Raw genomic sequence first — 23,966 nt, forward strand, 5'->3', positions numbered from 1 at the left:
ACATCCTGTGTAGCTTTTTGTGCCTTCCTTATCTCACTAAAACATTTCTGAACATTAAAAAATCTAGACTTTCTCTTTCTCTTCGGCTTGGAAGATTCTTCTTCTCCATGGGGATAGGAGGGTCCAAGTTGCTCTATTTGTTGAATAGGCGCTCCAAGGGTGGTTGAAAACTTAGCAGCTGTTGTAGGGTAGGACTGTACAAGATGAAGCTGACTCTGGGCAGGAGAAGACATTGTCTCTGCACTAGATTTTTTAGATTCCATGGCAGGAGACTGAGGGCGACTAGGGGTAGATGGGATCTGAGGGCAACCAAGGGTAGGTGGGATCTCAGGATGAAAAGATTGAGAAGCTAAAAGCCTTGTCTCCTCCTCACTCTCTTTGCTGTCTATATACACGTTCCTTGCAGTCTGCTTTATCCTAGCCATGAACCTGCAGAAAAATGAAACTTGTTAGAACATTCAAAAACTATGAGTAAAAAATGCCCAAAGAGAAATAACAAATACAGTGTGATAGGTGAAAAAGCCCGGGTTTGAAGTTAAGCTCCTCGCAATGTATTTGTGGATGACTAATACGGTGCGATAGCGAGAAACCATGGGTCAAAAATTCTAATCTTTGTGTCGTATTTGCGAAGAGCAAAAGCACATTTTGACTTATATGACGCAAATGCATCGAAACGAAGTTTTAAAATGCCACCTCTTGCGCCGTATTTGCAGATGACCAATATGACGCGATAGCGACAAACTATGGTGAGTAAAAAATTCTAGTCTTCGCATCGTATTTGCCTTAGGCTAAAGCACAATTTTACAGATACACCGTGAATGCATCGAAACGAAGCTTTAAAAAGTAACCTCTCGCGCCGTATTTGTGGTGAAGTATACGATGCAAAAATAGCAAAAAGTGTGGATTTGTAGTGTTCGATACGACGTGAAAACAATGAAGCACATGTTAAAAAAGGCACCTACTCGTGCCGTATTTGTGATTACTGATACGGCGCGACTATGTTTAAGCATAGGTTGAAAAAAAAACTCCTCACGTCGTAATTGCGGTGATCGATATAGGGCAAGGATGATCTTGATGTGGCTATGTATTCGCGCTCTAGATTTGAAAAGTGAGCCACGTAAGCTTCAATCAATCTTTTATAACTGCGGGGTCCGTGACACATGGTAGTGTTTAATTGGCTAGGTTTTGCACGGGCCATCCACGTGGCTGTCTACATGGCATCGCATGTGGCAAATATTTTTCACTCTATATAAACACAGTTGTCAAATATTTACGATTTTTTTATAAATTTACAAGCTTGTTTAGAGTTGAGGTCCACTTTCAAGGTTTCTTATGTGAATTTCCGCGATTTCGTTTACCCCTTGATACAAAGCGAGGAGATATTGTTCTTGAGGTCACTTTACCAAATTAGCATCGTATCGTCGACTAGCAAATACGAAGTGAGAAGGCATCGCTCATGGAGTGGTTGCACACTTTCGTGCAGTATCATACTTTCACTCATGTCTGAGCCTAAGGATGTTGTAGGCTCCCAAGAGCAGGTAACCCCTTCTAAAAAAAGAAGAAGATTGTCATCAGGGTCAACAAGAGCTTCTGGTTGTGCTGCCTTCTCCCCTAAAATTCCCACAACTTCCTCCCCTTGTTCAGTGTGGGAATGCCTAAGAAGTCTCCAATCAAAGGCAAGTCACCATTGAGGGTTTTTGGATTGTCTCAGATCACATATGTTTCTCCATCTGAAAGGCTCCTAGACTTTCTTCTTCAGAATGGCACGGAGTTATCTTATTACGGAACTGCAAAGGATATTTTCAACCCTGACTGGGATATTGACCATGTATTGAACTCATGTAAGAATTTTTTCTTGGAGGAGTTTGCTGGGTTTAAAAGTCTTGCATTTCTAGTGGTTGAAAAGGATGCAAAGGAATATGTTCACATACCTATTGGGAGCTCACCTTCAGAGAAGGCCTCGTTTTCAAGAAAGTGTACATCTCATTCTCTTGACCGGTTTTGTACCTCAAATTTTTTTTGTTCTGCTCATTCTAGGAAATGCATGCTTATGTCCAAAACAGCTGTATTCATTGCATTTTCCCTTATAAAATATCCTGTGAAATTTGATGAGAAACAATTAGAAGGTCCAAAATGTTCCAGCTTTTGCCTTTTGGATGAGGTAGCAAATAACAAGGATGCAGAGGAATGTTTGGACCTTGAGCAAGAAGGAAATATTGTTGGCAAACTAGATGTTGCCCAATTCAAATCTGAGACCATTATTGAAGAAAACCATGCAAATGCAGATCTTGTTTCTGACTCTTCTTTTTATACTCTTGCTTCACTTCCAACTTTCCCTATCAAGGACAAAGAATACATACTACTAGCAGACATTCAAAGGCTCTTCAATCTTAGGGAGGATTATTGTTTAGCCATCATTGTAGAGACTTCTGATGCTGCAAATGGCATTCTTGACGTCGAAAATGAATTGAAAGAAGAGTTACTTAAACTTGACACTGAAATTACGGACGACAAGTTTATTGAAGCAGGGGATTCCCTTTCTCTTTGTTTTTGTAAGGCAAAGAATGCTGAGGAAGAGTATGGGATTACTAAAGAGGAATTCCATGGCCTTCAAGACCGACTTGGAATTTCCCATTTTGGAAGAGAAGAGTCGCAATATGTTAAAGAATTGGAAGATACCAATGAGGCACAATCATCAATTAACATATGGAAATCCAACTAAGCTAGAAAATGATGAAAATCAATTGGTACTATTATCTCAAATTTTGTAAGATGTATATACATTAATATGTTTGATTTCAACATTCATTTGACATTTATCTTTTTTTACAGTTGGAGATTGAAGATTTTGATAACTTCTTGGGACGGGGTAAAGGGACAAGAGTTGGTATTAGTTCACATAAAGATGTTGCACTTGGCCATTACTTAGCAAGGATTGATCTTCATGTTTTCTTGGTTTTTCATAACTTCTTCTCAGAGGAAGCAACATGGCCTTATACTATGTATTAAGGCACTTACAAGGCAACTTAGTTTCTTTGGGTTACAATACAATGCACACAAGGTGATGCTTTTGGAGAAGACTGCGGCAATTAGGATTTTTGGTTATGGTCCTAGTTTCTCTACTTCTAGAGCTGGATACTTTCTGGCCCTCTCATCTTATGCTTTGGCAGCAAATCAAACTAATATAAAATCAATAGTTGGCTACAAGAGAAGAAAATTTCTGCGTTATAGAGGAAATATCCTGGAAAGGGAGGATGATGTAAAGGCTCTTGAGAGCTAGCTTTGTACTTTCCTTTCTTGAATTCTCAAGTTGAAGTATTCATTCTTTGAAGTTGTCGTCAAAAAATACTATGAATTCTTAAGTTGAAGCATTCATTTTTTGAAGCTGTCATTGAAAAAACCAATTGAATAGCTCCTCAAGAGCATTGCTTTTTGTAACTCCACCTCCATGTCTTGTGCTTCGAAAAAAACTTGTACGTGCTTGATAGTGAGATTTTTCCATGCCTTGGCTACTATAAGTTGCAAGGGGGCCTTTCTCCTCCACAAAGTAAGGCCCATGGATATGAAGGATATGTTGCGAATTCATAAGAGTAACAATCAGTTTCTGCCAATGGAAATTTTATCGAAGAAAGATTGGATTAAATATTCTCCCCTACCAAATAAAAAGTGACATCTTTCTCTCCCCATGCCTCCTTTATTGCCTGAACAAGATTTGTAATCGAACATTTAAACTCTTTTGGATACGTGTACGTTTTCGTTTGTTGCTTGAGGAACTTTAGGAAGACATCAACATGTCTCCAAACCTCCATCCTTAGAAATGCAAGTCGTGGTGTGGTTGCAATGTTTGTCATTATCCCACACAGCTCTCTCCAATGCTCCCAAGTAATGCTCACATGTTTTCCTGTATGGTTACCTAAAAATCGTCTAGCTTTTGAGCCTCCCATTGAGACATCAACCAAGACATCTCTTGTTTTCCCTGAAAGTGTTGGATCTTTTCTTAAATGAACTTGACCTCCATGAAAACCCATTTTGGAGAGTAATGCCTCACATTTGTCAATACACTCATTCGATAAAGACAAAGGCTTAATTGAGTATGCATAGTCAAGATGCAACCTGAGAAGTTTATCAATAAATCTCTGCATACAAAGTACATATATGAACATTAGTAAGAGGAATTGAAAGAATTGGATCCCATATATCTTCCTTGTTTTTTTTTAAACTTAGATCTATAGAGTCTCTAGTTGGGGCTCTTCTTACAGGGTGCAAGTTGCTCCAATTTTTAGACCCAACACTTTCCATGCAATAAATACAAGGATATTTTACATTTTCCCCATTACATATTCCAAGCATACATTTGATAGTTTTCAAGTCAGCGCTCATGTGCCATTCCACATTAAAATTACCAACCCCATCAACAACTAACATTTCTCCTTCACTTTGAGACTTAATAATGTTTGGAATACCTGTATGAGTAAACAACCATTTCAGTGTTTCATGATTCTCAATTAGTACCTGAGCTGCACCAACCCACCAAATCTCCATCTCAGACTCGAACTTATGCACTGGTGCTTGACCCCCACCATTGCTAATTCCAATGCCCTGTTCATGATGCAAATGCTGACTCTTTCCATCTCTTGTCCTTTTTGAATCTGTGCTTCATCTAACTTCAAGGGAAACTTTAAAACATTGTAACATTCCTCCAACGTGAGTCTATACATGTGAACCATTGCAATTTGCACTCTTCTTAGATCAACCCATATATTGTTAAATACATTGTATTCAAAACTAGATTTTCTTTTTGTCTTTTCATATGGCATAGATGCTTCAATATGAATGTATTCCCCGAAAACTTGTGGAATCTTACGATTCATGGCAGTCCTTGCAACCAATACTCCTAGGGCTCGAGGTAACCCAAATGCAGTTATTCTATTACATTTTAGATTTTTAATCCATAATCTTGAGATAGCCCAATAACCTTTTCGACTAATGCCCATAGTATCACATGTCTCTACAATTTCGTTTGGTTTTACTGTGTCCTTTAAATTCTTCACTAATTCTTTGAGAGTTGGGCCTCTCAAATCCATATTTTGAGGTGACCTAAGAATCCTCAAAATATCATTCTTATTCATGGTCTCTTTTAAAAAATTTATTCTCTCCTCACTCTCATGAATATTTATACCCGACATGTTGGAGACATATTTTTTTACAAGATTCAATCTTATTTTATTTGCTCTCTCACACAAGCTAGTTATATTTTTTAATGGTCTCTTTCTCTCTCTTAATCCTATTGGAGTTTTCTTTAAATGTGCTAACTTGTCTTGTAATGGCTTATTAGCATTTTCCAAAATGTCAATCTTATTTGTTAGCTCCGAAATGCTTGTCTATACAATAAATAATTTTTTTCTCATTTCATTCATCTAAGCCATGTATGTGTAAGATGCAGAATGTAAGCTTTTACAATACCCAAGCATCCCATTATAACCTTTCCCAACATATCTCACGTAGTCATGAATATTAAAAAAATTAGGAGGTTTACATGTGAAGGATCCTTTGGATAAATATTTCCATCTATCCACAAATTTATATGTTTCTTTCCTTGAGTTTGCAATCTGTTGGCCTCCATCTCATCTGTTAGTACACTCGACAATATATACTTCTCCAAGATGAATAAATTGGATCTAGTTGGATGGTAAGTTTGTATTTGCATGTGCTTGCATTTGTATCACTTGTAGAGGTGTTGCTAAACATTTTAGTAGATCAATGATTGCAATGATAAGAAAGTGAGCACAAAGAAGAGAATGGCGAAAGAGAATGGAGAAAGAGGGTGTGAAAAGAAGTCACGGGAGTAGATAAATCGCGATATAGGTGGACATTTCTCGAAAATACAAATTCTCCCAAGTTCTAAGACAAAAAACGGTCGAAAAGGTGACACTGACATAAATTAAATTTGAGGGACAATTAATGGCTCAGCTCTTTGATGAATTCAATATTCTCTCGTTAATCACATCTGAGCAACCAAATTTGGCGTTTTCATTCTTCCAAAATCTTAACTAATTAGCAACTTAATCATTTTCTTACAAGTGCCTTTTTTGAAGCATTTTTTGCCCTAATGTTCCGTACAAAAGCGTTCAATGTCCAAGTCACCATAAGACCACCAACCCCACAAAGAGCCATTACAGAAAAAGCAACACAAATACCAAGAACAAAGAACCATGACGGAAGCCCCGTTGTGGGAAGAGAAAATCGCCCCTGCAGAAAGCACACATTGCATTTGAGCATGGCCCAAAGCATAGTCATTGGCTACTCTCTCTTTCTTGGTCAAACTCTACATCTAGCTCACTACAGTTGCTACCTGATATCTCACATGTTACAAAGAGTTTTGCAAAATCTCAAGTGTATCTCTCCATCTCAACAACTATTTCTCTAGCATCGAGACTAGTAACACAATCATCTTTGTAATATACATTTTTCACAGTCTTTGGATCTCAACAATTCCCAATCTAAATGAAAGGCTAATAACCTTAGCATATTGCAATGGTTGTATTCATGTTATCAAAAAAAAGAAAAAAAAAAGAGAGATAAAGAAAAGAAAAAGGCACCCACGATCACATCATATCACCTAGGGGTCCTCAAATTAGGTATGTCTAGTGACCTTGGTCATCTAGCTCCGTCCCTAGTCCCCTATCCCTTTACACATCCCCCACAATTGTTTAGGGCACATTAAGGGCAGAACATACCTAGGGAGCTTGTCTCGCCTATGGTTAGACCTATCACCCTGACCCATTTTCATGATTCTTTTTTCGCACTCCATCTCAATACCATTGCAATCAATAGTGGTAAGCAAGGCACGCAAAGATCATGGAAAGTACACCGTACTCTTTGAACAATACAAGTAGCCACCAGCTACCAAAAGCTAAGGCGTCAATGAGCTCAATTATGCTACATCCTGTTGTCAAAATCACAAATGATGTCTCAAGAAGCTTTCATGTGTACTTCTCCTCAACATTGACAATTTTTTCCACCCCATTGAACCCTTGCTTCATCCACACATTGCTACAAGGAACCAGACCAGTAGTCTTCTAACTACATAATATATAAGTATGCACGTGCACTCACATAATATCTGCACCACATTCTATACACAGTTTGGGTCCTCAAGTGTAGAACATTACTCTCAATTCATCGACCTGTCTCCCAAACTAATCAAACTATGTCTTGTGCACAATAAGAAGACTAGCACTACCCCCAAGGAGAGACCACATATGAGAGGTTTTTCAATTTCAAGTATTGAAGACTCCAACAAAAGTATTGTCAGCTCTTCATCAATACTGAACTCTAAACTCTTGTCCTTTATCATCATGCAAGCCTTGTCGCCCGCCACAAAATCCCCAGAACATCAACACATGTGCCGACCCATGAGTGCAACTCCCAACAAAAACCAGCCCTATCACCTTGAAATTTAATAATCCTATCACCAACCAATCAGTCCAACAAAGTGCCACCAACCACCTTCATCCGCACCACCACCAAAAGTCCTCCAAGGCAAAAAACAAATAGTCCCTTCCACCCACATCTTTGGTGAATGCCAAATCCTGCTATCTACGACAGTGAGTGCCACGGGATTGGCACTCGTCTAGGAGGGAAGTAATCTAACCCTCAGATAAACAAGGTGGAAATTTTGGAAAATTTAAAGTAGAAGACAAGGCCAAGGCAAAAGTGAAATGGACTCGACGAAGGCGCCCTAAGAAAAATATGGAAACACAAGAAGTGTAGAAAAGTCCTAAATCAAGGAGAAAGGGGCTCAAGAAAAGCACAAGTCAATACTTTTGTAAAAGAGCACAAGGCGCACCATGATTTATTTTAAGAGCACCAAGCTCTCACCCTAGGCTCTCACTAGTGCAAATTGTAAAGGTAGATGGGCAGTAGGAAGGAAGCTAAGAAGATAGGAGGACAATGGGAAAAAGGGCCTAGGCCACGGTCAGCCATGTAAAAAAGGGGATAAGTGGGTGACTACCCAAAAGGGATTTAGGGTTTTGTATATAAAGTTGAAAAGTGAATGAGAAGCTGATTCTTGTATGTGGCCAAAAGTAGCTCTCTTCTTCTTCTTGCTTGCTTGATCTTGTGCTTGAGGGAGGGAGTGTGAGAGTGTGAGGGAGTGAGTGTGTGAGGGTGAGGGACCATGGTGGAGAAGCTCTCCATCTTCTCCTCTCTTCTTCTCTTCTCTTGGTCGCAGCAATGGAGCTTGGAGCGTGGAGCTTGAGATGGATCTCGCTTGAAGCTTGCACTTGGATCGTGGAGCTACCAGAGTGCTTGGGAGAAGAGGCAACTCAATCAGGCATGGAGGTAATCTCACTACACTCGTAGAGAGAGATAGTGCATCGACTATGTGAGAGGTAGCCATTAGTGCTCAGCTTGAAACACTTGAAACAATAAGCAGTCCGGGGGTCTTTGCGGTCGAGCATGAGCTCGCTTCATCTCTAGTTTAGTCAAGCCCCAACCACCTGTAGGTCTTAGACCATGTTATGAGCAGAGGTCAATTCTAACCTTGGCCATGGATTTCACTGAGAACATGGGGGATGACTTGGTTGCTTGCCTTAGATGCTTAGATACCACTTTCTGGTCGCTTGCTAAAAGCTATGGCCACTTGGACTTAGACCTTTTGGAAGACCCCTTCGCAATGGAGATGCGTATGCTACCTTGATAATGGGAAGAATCCGAATTTGTATTTATTAAGGTTTTCGAAGCAAATGAGGAGTTAATCCCCATCCAGATTTCCCGTGAGCAAGCACGGAAACAATGCCTCATCACATCATATGGCAAGCGCACTGCATACGCCACCGACCAAGAAATCAAAGAGTTAAAGCACCTCGCTGACAACTATTAGAAGTCAAGCTCCCCGTGTAGTGTGTGACTGTCTTTATGTACTACCGACATGACAACTAGTGTACAACTGTCTCCTACTTGTGACTACATTAAATAAGTTGGTTAGCTAGTCGGTGACCTGACTATGGTTAGTTTGTCTAGTCAGCGGGTCACTTACTCTATGTTACTCTTGTATGTGTGTTTTACTCTATGATGGTATAATGAGAAGAAGAGTGTGGAACCTGAATGGTTCAGATCGTGCTCAACCCTGTCTCTCTCTCATCTTTTAACATGGTATCAGAGCAGGACTTGGTGGATATCTGAGAGCTGGAGAAAGTGAAGATCTACTTCCAAGAAGTGAAGACTCATTTTTCCTTTGTGCAGACAGGCTGCCATTGTGGACTGTAGGTAGGCATTTGTTCATTACACACTCCAGGGTCAAGATCAGAGCTTGTGGCTTCTTGAGAGCCTTGAGGAGGTTGTTTAGAGTGCATTTGGGTGTGGCATCAACATCACCATCATCATCTCCATCAGCTGGAACAGAAAACAGGGGTCTGCCAATCAGTGTGATTGCGCCTGGTTGGGCTGAAGGCCTGCACTGTCTATTGCAATCAATGGTCACCATAAATGGGTCATGAGAAGCATGTATGTCTACTGTAAAAGGTCTTTGTGAAGTACATGGAGTAACTACTTTGATGACTACAGTCGATATACCTGGCTTTACATATTGAAAACAAAAGATGAGGTCTTTGCTATTTTTCAAAAATTTAAAGCATAGGTTGAGAAGGAATTTGAGTGTTACATCTCTTGCTTGAGATCTGATAGCGGTGGGGAGTATGTCTCCAATGAATTTGTTGATTTTTTGGCTGAAAATGGCATTCGTAGGCAGCTAACCTGCAGCTACACTCCGCAGCAAAACGGAGTAGCTGAAAGGAAGAACAAGTTTCTGATGGAAGCTGCTAGGGCCATGATGAATGAGAGGCATATGCCGCTTTACTATTGGGCAGAGGCTGTTGTGATAGCCGCATATATTCTGAACAGGACTCCCACTGCAGGCATTCATGACATGACACCGTTTGAGAGGCTCTATGGCTATAAGCCGGATGTAAGACACATGAAGGTCTTTGGCTGTCTTGCTTATGTGCACATTCCAAATGAGAAAAGGAACAAGCTGGATCCCAAAGCGCATAAGAGTGTGTTCATTGGATACTCATAGGAGAAGAAGGCATACAAATGTTATGATCCCTCTACCAAGGAGACTTTGGTAAGCAGGGATGTCATCTTTGATGAGTTGGGCTCTTGGTATGTATCACTAGTTGCAGTGCCATCTGATATGCTTTCCACTCCTGTCTCTACAGTTGATATGCAGCAGAGCATTGCTATGACAGGACCTATCAGTCAGACAGTATCCCCATGGACAGGGAGATTGAGGAGCTCACCGTCCACTGACACGGGTATGTCAGTGAGGGGGAGACATGATGTCTTGGACAGCAAAGGAAAAGAGAAAGTTATTGAGGATGGTATGATGACACCTGGCAAAATGACTTCGGGCTATGAGTCTAGTGATACTTTAGACAGCGAACTTGGTATTCCGACTATCTATACGCCTGGCACGAGGTAGAACAGGTACATTCCACCTCATGAGAGAGGTGAATCGAGTAGTGCACCACAGCTTAGACGCTCGCAGAGGGTCAGATACCCTATTGACAGGTTGACATATAGTGGCTACTCTGCAAAGCATTATGCGTACATGACAAAAGTGATGGAGATCAAAGAACCAGGTACTTATGCTGAAGCAGCAAAGGATGAAAATTGGTGCATGGCTATGGACGAAGAGATGAAAGCCTTGGCTGAAAATCAGACTTGGGATTTGATACCACTGCGTGAAGGGAAAAAGCCTTTTGGCTGCAAATGGGTTTATAAAATCAAATGTAAGTCTGATGGCAGTGTGGAAAGGTACAAAGCAAGGCTGGTTGCTAAAGGATATGCTCAGCAGTATGGCTTGGATTATGATGAAACATTCAGCCCGGTTGCAAAAATGGCAACCATACGAACTGTTATTGCCTTGGCTGCTGCTAAAGGCTGGAAATTACAGCAGATGGATGTTAAGAATGCATTTCTTAACGGTGACCTAGCAGAGGATGTCTATATGGTTCAGCCGGAAGGGTATGTGCACCCTGATTTTCAGCATTATGTATGCAGGCTGAAAAAGGCATTATACGGGCTGAAACAGGCTCCGAGAGCCTGGCATGCTAGGATCAGCAGTTACTTGCAGAGTCTTGGATTTATTGTTGGCAGGGCTGATCACAGCCTGTTTACAAAGAAGACTGACAATGGCTTGGTAGTGCTGGTCATATATGTTGATGACCTGATAATCACTAGAGATGATGACATGGGAATTCAGCATGCTATGAAGATGTTGAAATCTGAATTTGACATGAAAGATCTGGGAGATCTGAAGTATTTCTTGGGTATTGAGGTTGTACCAGCTGAAAATGGCTTATGGCTGATGCAGAAGCACTATGCCATGGAAATGCTTAAGAAGTATGGCATGGCTGAATGCAAACCACTGGATACACCTCTGGACCAGAATGTAAAGCTAGACATGAACACTGGGGCTAAAGTAGAAGATGTGACTATGTACAGGCAGATGGTCGGCAGTCTGATTTACTTGACCATCACTAGGCCTGACTTGAGCTATGCAGTAGGGATGATAAGCCAGTTTATGCAGAAGCTGAGAAAGCCGCACTTGGATGCAGTTAGACGCATCATGAGGTATGTTAAGTCCACTGTAGATTATGGGCTGTTCTATGTCAAAGATAAGCCCTTGACACTGATTGGATACACAGATGCAGATTGGGCAGGATGCTCAACTGACAGACGATCTACGAGTGGCTATGCCTTTGGCTTTGGTAGCAGCATGATCAGTTGGAGCAGCAAGAAGCAGCCTACGGTTGCTTTATCTAGTACTGAGGCAGAGTACAGGGGGGCTGCATTGGCAGCATGTGAGATTGCTTGGTTGCTCAAGCTTATGGCTGACTTGAATATTCAGGTTGATGCTCCAATGAAACTGTTATGTGATAATCTGAGTAGTGTACTCCTGGCCATGAATCCAGTTTACCATGCCAGGACAAAACACATAGAGGTACACTACCACTTTATTCGTGAGATGGTCCTTGCAGGAAAGGTTGATCTTATGCATGTGAGGACTGATGAGCAGGTAGCAGATATCTTTACCAAGTCTCTGGGTAAAGATAAGTTTTGTGGTTTTAGATAGCTACTTGGTGTGCAGATGCTGTCTTGAGCTTGAGGGGGAATGTTAGAAGCCAAGCTCCCCGTGTAGTGTGTGACTGTCTTTATGTACTACCAACATGACAGCTAGTGTACAGCTGTCTCTTGCTTGTGACTACATTAAATAAGTCGATTAGCTAGTCGGTGACTTGACTATGGTTAGTCTGTCTAGTCAGCGGGTCACTTACTCTATGTTACTCTTGTATGTGTGTTTTACTCTATGATGGTATAATGAGAAGAAGAGTGTGGAACCTGAATGGTTCAAATCGTGCTCAACCCTGTCTCTCTCTCATCTTTTAACAACAACAACTCTTCTTTCTTGAGGAAATGGTACACTCTCCGACTTCAATGGGAATTTGAGGGCTGTCAAATCATGACTAACGTTGAACAGAGACATGCTATCAAAACCTCGGAGTATGACCCCACTTATGTAGCTCCAACCTCCTATAGGGTCTTGACAACAATGCATAACAAACCCTTAGAAGAGCACCTCCTAACCCATCTGTCTTTAGATCATATTCTAACTGAGGAGGAGGAGTTACACATTGATAGCTGAATTAGCTCTGCTGACTTCCTAATGGACGTCCTTACCTATGTCACTCACGTAGGCATTTGCCCTATCAACATGGACCACTACGCTAAAATGGAATATAATCCAAACTTCTATGCTTGGCTCATGACGAGGTGAAGCAGTGTGCACAGGAGCTAAATTCCCTTAACCCTTTAACCTCTTACCCTAGGAAGGATCCTTCTCATCCTCAAGGGGGGAGGGGGTAATGTGAAATCAAAAGGTAAAATCAAATAACTAATGTGAATAAAATGCAAGGAAAACTAAAAAGCCTCAATCAATGGCCAAAATAGATGAAAAAATAATAATTTGTAAATTGAAAAAAAATGTCATGAAATCTTAGAATGAAGGGATTACTTGAATGAAAAGTCTACTGATGTGCTTAAGCAGCTCAAGTCAACAAAGCATGAAGTCTTTTCTTTTGTGATGACGAGTAATTCTTTTGAAAATTACTAATGGCCAATATGGCTTCATGACATGCAACCATCATGGCAGGCCAAGAAAAGACTAACGGATTATCTTTCTCAGAAGAAGAACAATAGAAATATAGCCTCTCAGTGGAGACGAGGGCTTTCAATCAGTCTAAATTCTGGCATATCTTCAACCTAGAGAATGTAGCCATCAAAGAATGGGCCGTGAGGCAGATTATTGAGCAATGTAATCTATAAAATACATGGAAACGGTGAGCCAAGGGGTGGATTACATCCATTGCACAGAATTCTTACGAATGTTTCACAGGAATCACGACACCATGACCATGTGAGAGGGAAAAGAAACTCATCGAGTGTAGATTGAATTGACATCGGAAGTGGTAGAAAGAGCATTGGGCTTGGCAAACAAAGTATAGAGAAAGCCAAAGAGGGACATATACACCATGTTGGGAATCTTGACAAGGTGAAGGTCCACACCAACGAGTACATCGGCTTGGTGGATATTCCAAACCTTGAAATCCAACTCTAAGCCAAGATGGTGCATGCATTGTTCTCTAGTCAGAGGTACAACACAATCATGAGCCACATTAATGTTCCCTTGCTAGAGAGCATTGCAGAGCATAGTCGTTGGATGAGGTAAACCTCAATGGTTTTGTGAGGAAGACCATCAAGACCTCAGCAAAGGATTTGGCAACAAGAGGACATCCCATTGAAGGAGAGTCCCCTACCACCAAGGCTAAAATGAAAGCTTCATCTTCAAAGGCCTCAACCATTGGATTCGGTGAGGTACTTACTGCCATCATCAGAGAAGCCTTGGGACAAGGGTAGGGAGGAAGAGAAGGAGTTGATGAGACACCAAGCAGGTCGCCATCTCATCGGGAACAAGAGGCACAATCTAGCAAAAGGACGATGAGTGAGAATGAAGAAAACAGGGAACAGGAAGAGCAGTCTAGGTGGGGAGAGAGGCTAAGAAGACGAAGAAGAAAATTGCACAAGAAAAGAAAGAAGAGGAGAGGAGGGAAAAAGAGAAATCAGACTTACAAAAGGCTTGCAAGGATTCCAAAAAGGCCAAGGAGGAAAGAAAGAGAAAGCAGGAAGAGGAGGAGGAGGAAGACATAGCCCTTGCAATGGTAGGTCTATTGAGCAACAATCCATGCAGGACGATAAGCCAGAGCCCATGAGCCTACTTAAAGATGAAGGGCCGAGCTCAAGTACCCACATGTCGCCCTGCCACTACCACCACCATATCCACACCTAGTTCTACGACCCAGGTGGACACCATCAACCTAATGGCTAAGGTCCAATACTTTGTGAATAAGGAGATGAGCCAAGGAGCAAGAGAAGGGACCCCTTTGGCAAGAACCAAAAGACCAGCAACAGAGTCTAGACAAGACCTGAAGAGACAAAAGATGGTAACCTCCACAATCTCCACCCTCAGCAAAACAGAGAGGTTGCCTGCAGAGTATGATGAATTTGTCAAGGAGCTTCTCTCTCAACTAGAGAAATTCAAGGGAGAGAAAAAAATTGTAGTGGTAGAGCTAAACATAGAAAACGAGGCCATGGCTACATTTTAGCTAGAGAAAACCCGCCAAATAGCCATGGCCCAAAGGGAAATCGGTGAGCTCAAAGAATAGCTCCAAGATAAAGACGAAGTGGAAGTCAAATGGAGGGCAAGATTGGACGAAGAAACCAAAGCCATAAAGAGCCTATGAAGACACAAAGAAGAGATCATAAGGCTCTATGAGGATTTGCAAGTCGAAATGGAAAAGATCACTAAAGCCCCAGAGGAACTAGAGGCACTGAGGGAGGAAAGAACATGCATGTATGAAAAAGAAGTGGAGAAATTGACACAAAAGGTAGCCTCAACACCCACAAGAAGAGTAGTAGAGAATGAAAAGAGAAATGGAAGATCAAGAACAGAGGCTAACAGTGCTAGCGCAGAGGTAAGGGAAAGCCTTGAGGAGATGACAAAAAGGGCAGATGAATGGGTAGCGCATAATGAAAGACAAGTCAAAGCCTTGGTGCACCATCTAGCTCAGGCCAAAAAAGATAAGGTACTAGCTGAAAGCCAAGCAAAGGCCGCCCAAGTGGGCTTCAAAACCCAGCAATGTGCCTTCCTCAATGCACTACTCGATGTCACCCAAATGAAGGAAAGGGAGACCATTGAAACCATCAAGAAAAAGCTACAGATTGCATGCAAGGCATTGAGAGCATGCCTCTAGATGCTGCTACAATCTGTGGGAGTCAGTCTGCTAACCTTGAAAGAGCAATGGAGATACCTATTGTTGGTAGGTCTAACCCCACACGAAATAGATGTAATTGGGTTCACAAAAGGAGTCCAACAAGAAGCCCATCAAGGAGATGAGGCTAGTCCAAGCTTCGAGATGGGACCCCACGAAGAAGAGATAGCCCCATAGCCTCCTTCCCCACCACAACCAGAAGACCAACAAGGACACATCCGAAGAAAGAAGGGCCACACTTAAGGAAAAAAGAAAACAGATGGTGGAGGAAGCAAGGAGAAGATTGAATGCTAGACCAATATAAGTGCCACCCGTGCCTATTCCACCGAGCTAGGATACTTTCCCAGTGAGCTTCCACACTGATTTGGTGATCTAAGAAAAACAGGAGACTTCTAGAAACCCCTTTGACCTAAACTTCCAGTTCCCTCCTAATTTGCATAGGATTTAACCAATCAAGGTGGTGGAAGAAGTAATCAACATCGAAAGCAGGCTAGGGAAAAAATGGCTGGTAGAGAGAGAACATAACCCCACCCTCTGGGGCATAGAGGATGTGGAATTTTGGCAAGATAATGTTTTTGAGGTTCCCAGATCAATGCTGGGCTATGAGTGCCAACTTACATGGAGAACGTGCCTCTGTGACATAAATATGGACACTTGGATGGGTTTCTACAACACCCTCCCATTCGAATGCAACAAACCGACATTCATACCATACCCCTGAAGAATGGGAGTGGATTTTGACCTCAATTTCCACGATCAATATGACTTTCCCGTGATCTACAATGCGAACTATACTATGTCAAAGGAGGCCCTTATCTTCACCCCAAAAATTTTGGATGACTCTACAGTCCATTTTGTAGATGAATTCTCCTCATGCTCGACCCTACATTTATTACTACCTGTAATTACCTTAGGCTACTTAGAATACTACTTAGGCAAAATCCCACTCCACAAGAACGCAGCCTTCCACCCCTTTACTTTGATCCCAACACCAAAGACAGTTGTACCATGGCTAGACTGATAATGCGTGCTACTCTTCTCCCTTCGTTTTGTTATTCCTTCTAGAAGATATGAATGATAGCCGCTTTACGCATTGTGTGGGAGCTTTCACTCAACCACCAAGACCCACGGACCACTTATTGTTTCAAGCGTTCCAAGCCGAGCACTAATGGCTACCTCTCACATAACCGACGCGCCATCCATACCTACGGGTGTAGTGAGCTTACCTCCGTGCCGCTCGAGTTACCTCCTCTCCCGCGCACTCCGGTAGCTCCATGATCCAAGTGCAAGCTTTAAGCAAGCTCGATCCTCCCGCTCCAAGCTCCAAGCTCCATTGCCGCGAGCAAGACAAGAGAAGAGAAGAGAAGAGAAGAAGAGAGGAGAAGATGGAGAGCTTCTCCTCCTTGGTCCCTCACCCTCACACACTTACTCCCTCACACTCTCACACTCCCTCTCTCAAGCACAAGCTCAAGCAAGCAAGAACGAGAAGAAGAAGAAGAAGAGGAGAGCTACTTTTGGCCACACACAAGAATGAGATTCTCATTCACTTTTCAACTTTATATACAAAACCCTAAATCCTTTTTGGGCGGTCATCCCCTTTTCCCCTTTTTTACATGGCCGGCCGTAGCCTAGGCCCTTTTTCCCATTGTCCTTCTATCTTTCTAGCTTCCTTTCCACCTCCCGTCTACATTTACAAATTGCACGAGTGAGAGCCCGGCGCTCCTTGAATTAAACCATGATGCGCTTGCGCTCTTTTACAAAAGTTTTGACTTGCGCTTTTCCTTGTGTGCCTTTCTCCCTTATTTAGGACTCTTCTCCTTGTACGTTTTTGTCCTTCGTTTCTCTTTGCCTTGGCCTTTGTCTTTGTCTTCTGCTTTAGCTTTTCAAGATTTTCCACCTTCGTTCATTTGAGGGTTAACATTACCCCCCTCCTAGACGAGTGCCAGTCCCATGGCACTCACCGTCATAGGTAGCTAGCTGTAGCATGCACCGAAGACGTGGGTGACAAGGATGCCTGTGGTTTATGTGGAGGAGTGTTGGTGGTGGTGTGGCAGAAGGTCCTGGGGGCCTGTTGGTGGCCAAGGTGGATGGTGGAAGGTTGTTGGAGTTGGTGGTAGGGCTATTCTTTGTTGGGGATTGCATTGATGGCCAGCACAAGTGTTGGTTTGTTGGGGATTTTGCACACGACGATTCTTTGCAGGCTTGTCGGATGGTAAGGGATAAGCATTCAACACCATATTAGAGATTTTGGGAATTTTCCAAGTCCCACTTTGAATGAATGTCTTACTTTTGTGAATGAAAGAGAGCACTATGTTTATGTTTATCTTTAAAGGGCACTTTGTATGTTACAAATATGAGATCACACATCTTGAGAGCTTAAATGATGAATGTAAGCTATGTGGCTGTTACGAGATTTGGATTTCACCTCTATCTTTTCTAGCATACTAGCAAAATATGATGTTGTATGGTGGTGGAAACATCAAGGAGGCTTAACTAGTATATACCTAGGAAATTTCCAAGTTTAATGTAAGAATACAAAGGTTTGATGGAGTGGAGAGAGAATTTAGAATACAAGAGCCTTAAACATTGTATGAAAATATATTATCATGGCCAAAATTTATAATGTTATGGATTTGAAGATATTATAATACGAGTTTTTTCTTTTAGATATAGCATCATTTAAAGTGACATGTATAAGTTTCATGAACTAGGACCTTAAAAGAGTCACCACTAACTAGGTGTGGTTTAATAACTTGATCTAATACCATATCATAATAAGTTTGGATAACCTATGATGTGATGGTTCTTTTTTTGTGTAAACCAATAGACACAAGTATGTCAAATAATTGCTCACTCCATTTACATTTTTTGTATGTATATGCATGATATATAAATATCTTTTATTCAAAATTTCTATCTATCTTAACAATATATGGACAAGATGGATATTGACTTTGGCCAAAATTAACGAGTTTCACACCTTGACTAGCTAAATGAATTTTCATATCATAAAATAAAGATTTATATACCAAGCTAGAAGTTTATGATTTTTCTAAGACTAAAGATTTAACCTTTGACCAATGGTTTGTGTTTCCAAAGAAATTGACATAAATTTTATAATCAATAAAGACTTATTTGTTAGCTAAGACATAAAGTACAAAATTGGACTTAAACCACTTTATAAGAAATTTCAACACAATCAACTAATGTTATTGAAAGAATAAAAAACAATAGGTAGATTCTCCTCATTGATATTAGTGGCGTTTAAAAACACCAAGGTAGCTACACAAAACACTTTAAATTTTTAACACGCATATATTTTATAGCCATGCAAAAGCCCTTAAGGTAAGGGATATATTTACTATGGAAGTCAAAATTAGTCCATATAGAGTCATTGTCTTGTTGCATCATGTATATTGGAAAAATACAACTTTTGTAGATAGCTGCACTACCATTTATGAAATGTTTGTGATATCCTAACTCATGAGCAAGTTGCATTGCTTCCATATCTTTCAAAGTAGAGACTAAAGGAGTCTGCTTCAACATGGATAATTGTGAGTTGTTCAATGTAAGTGATAGAATATGTGAGGCATTTGTTGAGCATGCTTGTATAGTAGATGGTTATAAAGTACAAAATAGGATTTAAACCACTTTATAAAAAATTTCAACACAATTAACTAAAGTTATTGAAAGAATAAAAAACATCAAGTAGATTCTCTCATTGATATTGGTGGTGTTTAGAAACACAAATGTAAGTACATAAAACACTTTAAATTTCTAACAAGCATATATTTCATAGCCATATAAAATACTTTAATGTAAGGGATATATTTATTATGAAAGTCAAAATTAGTCCATATAGAGTCAGCGCCTTCTTGTTAATCATGTATATTGGAAAAATAAAAAATTTATAGATTTTGTATAAAACATTTAGCTACACTACCATTTATGAAATGTTTGTAATATCCTAACTCATGAGCAAGTTGCATTGCTTCCATATCTTTCAAAGTAGAGACTAAAGGAGTTTGCTTCAACATGGATAATTGTGAGTTGTTCAATGTAAGTGATAGACGATGCGAGGCATTTGTTGAGTATGTTTGTATAGTAGACTATCATAAAGTATAAAATAGGATTTAAACCACTTTATAAGAAATTTCAATACAATTAACTAATGTTATTGAAACAATAAGAAACATCAAGTAGATTCTCTCATTGATATTGGTGGTGTTTAGAAACACCAAGGTAATTACATAAAACACTTTAAATTTCTAACAAGCATATATTTCATAGCCATGCAAAAGCCTTTAATGTAAGGGATATATCTATTATGAAAGTCAAAATGAATCCATATAGAGTCAGCGCCTTCTTGTTACATCATGTATATTGGAAAAATACAAATTTTGTAGATTTTGTATAAAGCGTTTGGCTGCACTACCATTTATGAAATGTTTGTGATATCCTAACTCATGAGCAAGTTTCATTGCTTCCATATCTTTCAAAGTAGAGACTAAAGGAGTTTGCTTCAACATGGATAATTGTGAGCTGTTCAATGTAAGAGATGGATGACGTGAAGCATTTGTTGAGGATGTTTGTATAATAGATGGTCTCTTGAAGCAAGAAGTAATTGAAGATTGAACATATATACCATCTTTATCAATCATGGTCTCGTGCGGTGCTGATGATGAAGATGAAATACCATCATTCTTTGCTCTAGTCCATTCATCAATGACAACCTTGAATTGAGCATACAATTCATGTCCATATTGAACTGGATCCTGTCCATATCGATCAAACTTGATGACTTCACGTGCATCATGGTATTTGCTTAAGCGAGTCAAGTATGGTAGAAGTTCTTTGATCAAGATAGAGTCTTCACGATCAATATCAAATGTTTTTGGATAAATGCAATTCTCAACAGGATTTGGACATCCTTTGTAAGGACTATCATCTATGAGAATAGTCTTGGTATGCTGATAAACATCTCCATATTGATCCCATACATACTTCAGAGGCTTGAACATTGCTTCTACTCCCATCTTATCTGGCCTATATATGATTTTGAGTCGATGTCTATGACATTGTTCTTGGCCCCAAATCATGAAGAAAGGATACTTCCTTTTTGCATGGATCTCCAAGCACTTAATAACTGCCATGACATTCTTATGTAAAGCTGTTGACCAAACTCCCACTTGGAATCTTGCAAATAAGGCTTCAAGAAACTCCATACATCCTGGTCGAAGAACAAGCCATTGCTTTCCCATTTGAAAGCTTTGAAACCTTTTAGACTTAGCAAAGCATCGTTGTAAAAGAAGACCATTGAGATCAAGTATTACACATAATTGTGTTGCATCTTATCAAGGAAACATCAATCACATCATCATGCTCTAGTGTTGTTGAATCTGCTAGATATCCAACCATAGATGTCTTAGTTGAAGTTACAAAGAAGAAAAAGAAGCACATTAAATTCATTTACTTCCTCATCATTCTACCTAATTTTTGAGCTATAAACTGGCAGAGAACACTAAAGCAATTTAACTTCACATTGATAAATACATAAATAGGTACTACTTAAAAAATGATGTCTTAAGAAAAGAGACTGTTGACCATGTGGTCAAATCTAATCAAAAGGGACCCTGCATCAGCTCCACGTGTGAGCTTCTTTGATACCCAATCATTACAAATGCCTAAAATCTTTGTGTAGACTTCATCATTGATATCATAATCATCAACAAGCTCTTCCCAAGTCTTCATCACAGCGCTACTTTCTGGAACTGAAGCATTGAAAAGAGTGACTAATTCCTGCTTTAGGACCCTATCTCGCTTGATTTGCTTAGCCCTTGTTTCCATGTCAATCATATCTTCCTTATCCCATTTGTTTCTAAGAAAAAGGATATGACCTTCATTGATCTCCTCTTGTAGTGTAAGGATGTCTCCATCCTTTAAACCCATAAGGCAACGAAATGCAGCAGGAGAAGGTTGCCTTCCCTTTTTTCTCGAACTCTCCTCTTGGGATATAAGTTCACCTCTAGAGTATCTCTTCATGATTTTGATCCAACTATCAAATATTTCTTGGGAGCTAACAATCATATGGCAATCTCTAGATGCACAATTTTCTCCAATGTATGCCACAAATCTCTGCAAAAAAAAGATCAAAATAGTGAGCATAGAGCAAAAGAAAGAGCATCACACTAATCTTCACAAAAAAAGAAGGTAAGCTTATATATGATTACCTGCCATGGTACTCTTTGAGAGCTTGTCTTAGAAAGCCCTTGTTGGGGTTTTGGTGGAGAACCAAATGCTAGCCACTGATCTCTTAATTGTTGAAGTTGCTCAACATAAGGTGCATTCTTCATAACATTATGTGATTCCATATTTGTCATTCGTGAAAGCTCAATGCACATTTCTACAGGACAATCAACTAATATTCTAGCATTTCTTGTGGTGTATAAATGCTTGGTTGCTAGACAACGTGTAGTATTACTCTGAATATATATCTTTGCTGCATGAATTGAGTGAAGCCCTGATATAATCCAATAACTATAAGTGTCCAACTTATTAGCATCCACCTCATCACGATGCATGGGTCTCTTCTCATTGTTGTCTTGTACAAAAGGCATAAGATATGCTGCTGTTGCTGGGTTCATGGGAGTCTTTATGAAAGACGTGGTTAGCTTCTCTACATAATCCCAACATAGTGACCTATAACCATACAAAGGAGGTGCCTCATAACACCTATCAACGAGAATAGGAAATTGTGTTGTTGGCCCAAATGGAAAGAATTTTTCAAACATGTGAAATCCTGATTCTTCCTTCTTTCCCTTCTTCTTAACTATTTCAGGAAAATCGAATGTTCTTTCTACTCCCTTGACCTCAAGAGAAATTATTGGCTTTGCAGGTGTAACTTCTAACATGGAAGGTAAAGTGGCATCATTCTTAGTAGTGTTAGCAGACATACTAACAACAAGAGCTTGTGACAAGGAACTTTGTTGAGGTGATTTTGACTTTGAGCTTGTGGGATTCCATGAATTATTTTCTTCTTGAGGAGAAGATGAAGATCTCAAGTCTATTTGTTTATCTTGGAGCTTCATTCTTTTGTTGGGGCGATCACATTTTCTTGATAGGGAAAGTAGCTCACTATTTTGAACAGCTTGGAATGCTAATATAATGTCTTCTGTGCCCTTTACCTCTTCAAATAAGGTCCATCCCATTGTTTTCAAAGAGTATTCTTCATCCTCTTTAATACTGGCAAAGTGAAATGACAAAGGATCAAGTTTGTATACTACATTTTTCCCCTTGATCTTAGCTCTTAAGATTACATGGTATTCCCTCTTTCCCAGCACATCCATCTGTTATCTTCTCTATGACACCATCTTGTTGAAAAAATGTAATATCACTCTTCAAAGTGAATAAGAGAACATTGTCAGCTCTTTTTCCTTGACTATCATAAACATCCACATACCATGGATACACAAAACCACCACTAACTCCATCAATGGTTTGGGTCTCATTTTTGGATGTGCTATCTTTCTTTGCCATTGAATAGTTCTACAAAGAGAAAAAGTTGTTAGACAAAAGTGGATTTAAAAATATTCAAAATTCACAAAACCCAAATAAATGTATAAGATTTCTAGTTTGAAAACTGAAAACACAACAACACAAGATTTTACGAAATACAAGACAAATGTACTCTAAAGGGACTCTTCCATAAAATGAAATATTGAAATTTGAGATTAAGTGTGGTATGAGATCCAACCATAAATATGTATGCTTATGTATCAAATCTCATGGATTGTCCTGGCCCTAAGTTAGCATTAATTATGTTTCTCTTACAAGAATCATATAGTAAAAACTTTGCAATGGACTTCGGTGAGAAGATCAAATTCTATTAATAGTGAGACTTGACCATGGGCTTAACCAAATGGTCAAGTGATAATGAAATGTTGAGTGTGAGTGTGGTATGAGATATAGTGAAAAATCATTGTGGTTATGTAGAAAATGTCATGGATGATTTTGTCCCTAAGTTAATATTGGATTTCTTCTCTATGTAAGTTTCCTATGCAAGGATCATACTCTATGAACTTTGCTAAGATTTTTGGCCATGTGGTCAAATCCTATTTAATCAAAGAATGAGATTTAGTCCAATATGAGATCCACATATATATCAATGTGGTTATGTAGTAATCTCACAATTCCATTTGGCCCAAAGTTAACATTTTAATTACTGCACATGTAAGTTTCCCTTGAAATGAGCTATATTGTAGAAGCATTGTCATTGGTTTTAGCCATGTGGTCAAATCCTATTTAGTCATAAGACTTATCTATCAGATTAGAAACTTTGCCATGGTTTTTTTCCATAGGGTTCTTAAAGGCTAGTTAAAGGGAGGATGCAGTTTATTGTGATATGAGATTCACATATAAACAAATATAGCTATGTAGCAAATCCTATAGATATCAATATAAGATAAAGCGAAAAACACTTGAAATGTGGAGATTTGACCTCATGGCAAAACCTACAAGACAAGACGATTTCTATAAACTAGTTTTAACCATATGGCCAAATCTAGTTTCATAACC

General features: G+C 39.8%; 1 protein-coding gene across 1 annotated transcript; it reads right to left on the reverse strand.

The window, feature by feature from the left end:
* Nucleotides 1–417: 417 nt before the first annotated feature.
* LOC148016743 (uncharacterized) lies at nucleotides 418–21,793 on the reverse strand. Its single transcript, XM_087663920.1, has 3 exons — nucleotides 21,623–21,793; nucleotides 21,204–21,527; nucleotides 418–429 (listed from the first exon to the last, which is right to left on the reverse strand). The coding sequence occupies exons 1-3, from the start codon at nucleotides 21,791–21,793 to the stop codon at nucleotides 418–420; spliced, it is 507 nt and encodes a 168-aa protein (XP_087520046.1).
* Between the last annotated feature and the right edge of the window lie 2,173 nt (nucleotides 21,794–23,966).

Source organism: Lygodium microphyllum, chromosome 23 (genome assembly GCF_053477565.2).
Source record: "Lygodium microphyllum isolate KBCC chromosome 23, Lygodium_microphyllum_v1.1.10, whole genome shotgun sequence".
Taxonomy (NCBI): domain Eukaryota; kingdom Viridiplantae; phylum Streptophyta; class Polypodiopsida; order Schizaeales; family Lygodiaceae; genus Lygodium; species Lygodium microphyllum.

Bases quoted from the DNA above. Each gene is read 5' to 3' on its own strand.
- LOC148016743 (XM_087663920.1), bottom strand. From the start codon at position 21,793: ATGTGCATTGAGCTTTCACGAATGACAAATATGGAATCACATAATGTT. The intron at 21,528-21,622 runs GTAATCATATAT...TTTTTTTTGCAG, and splicing joins CTCAAAGAGTACCATGGCAG to AGATTTGTGGCATACATTGG.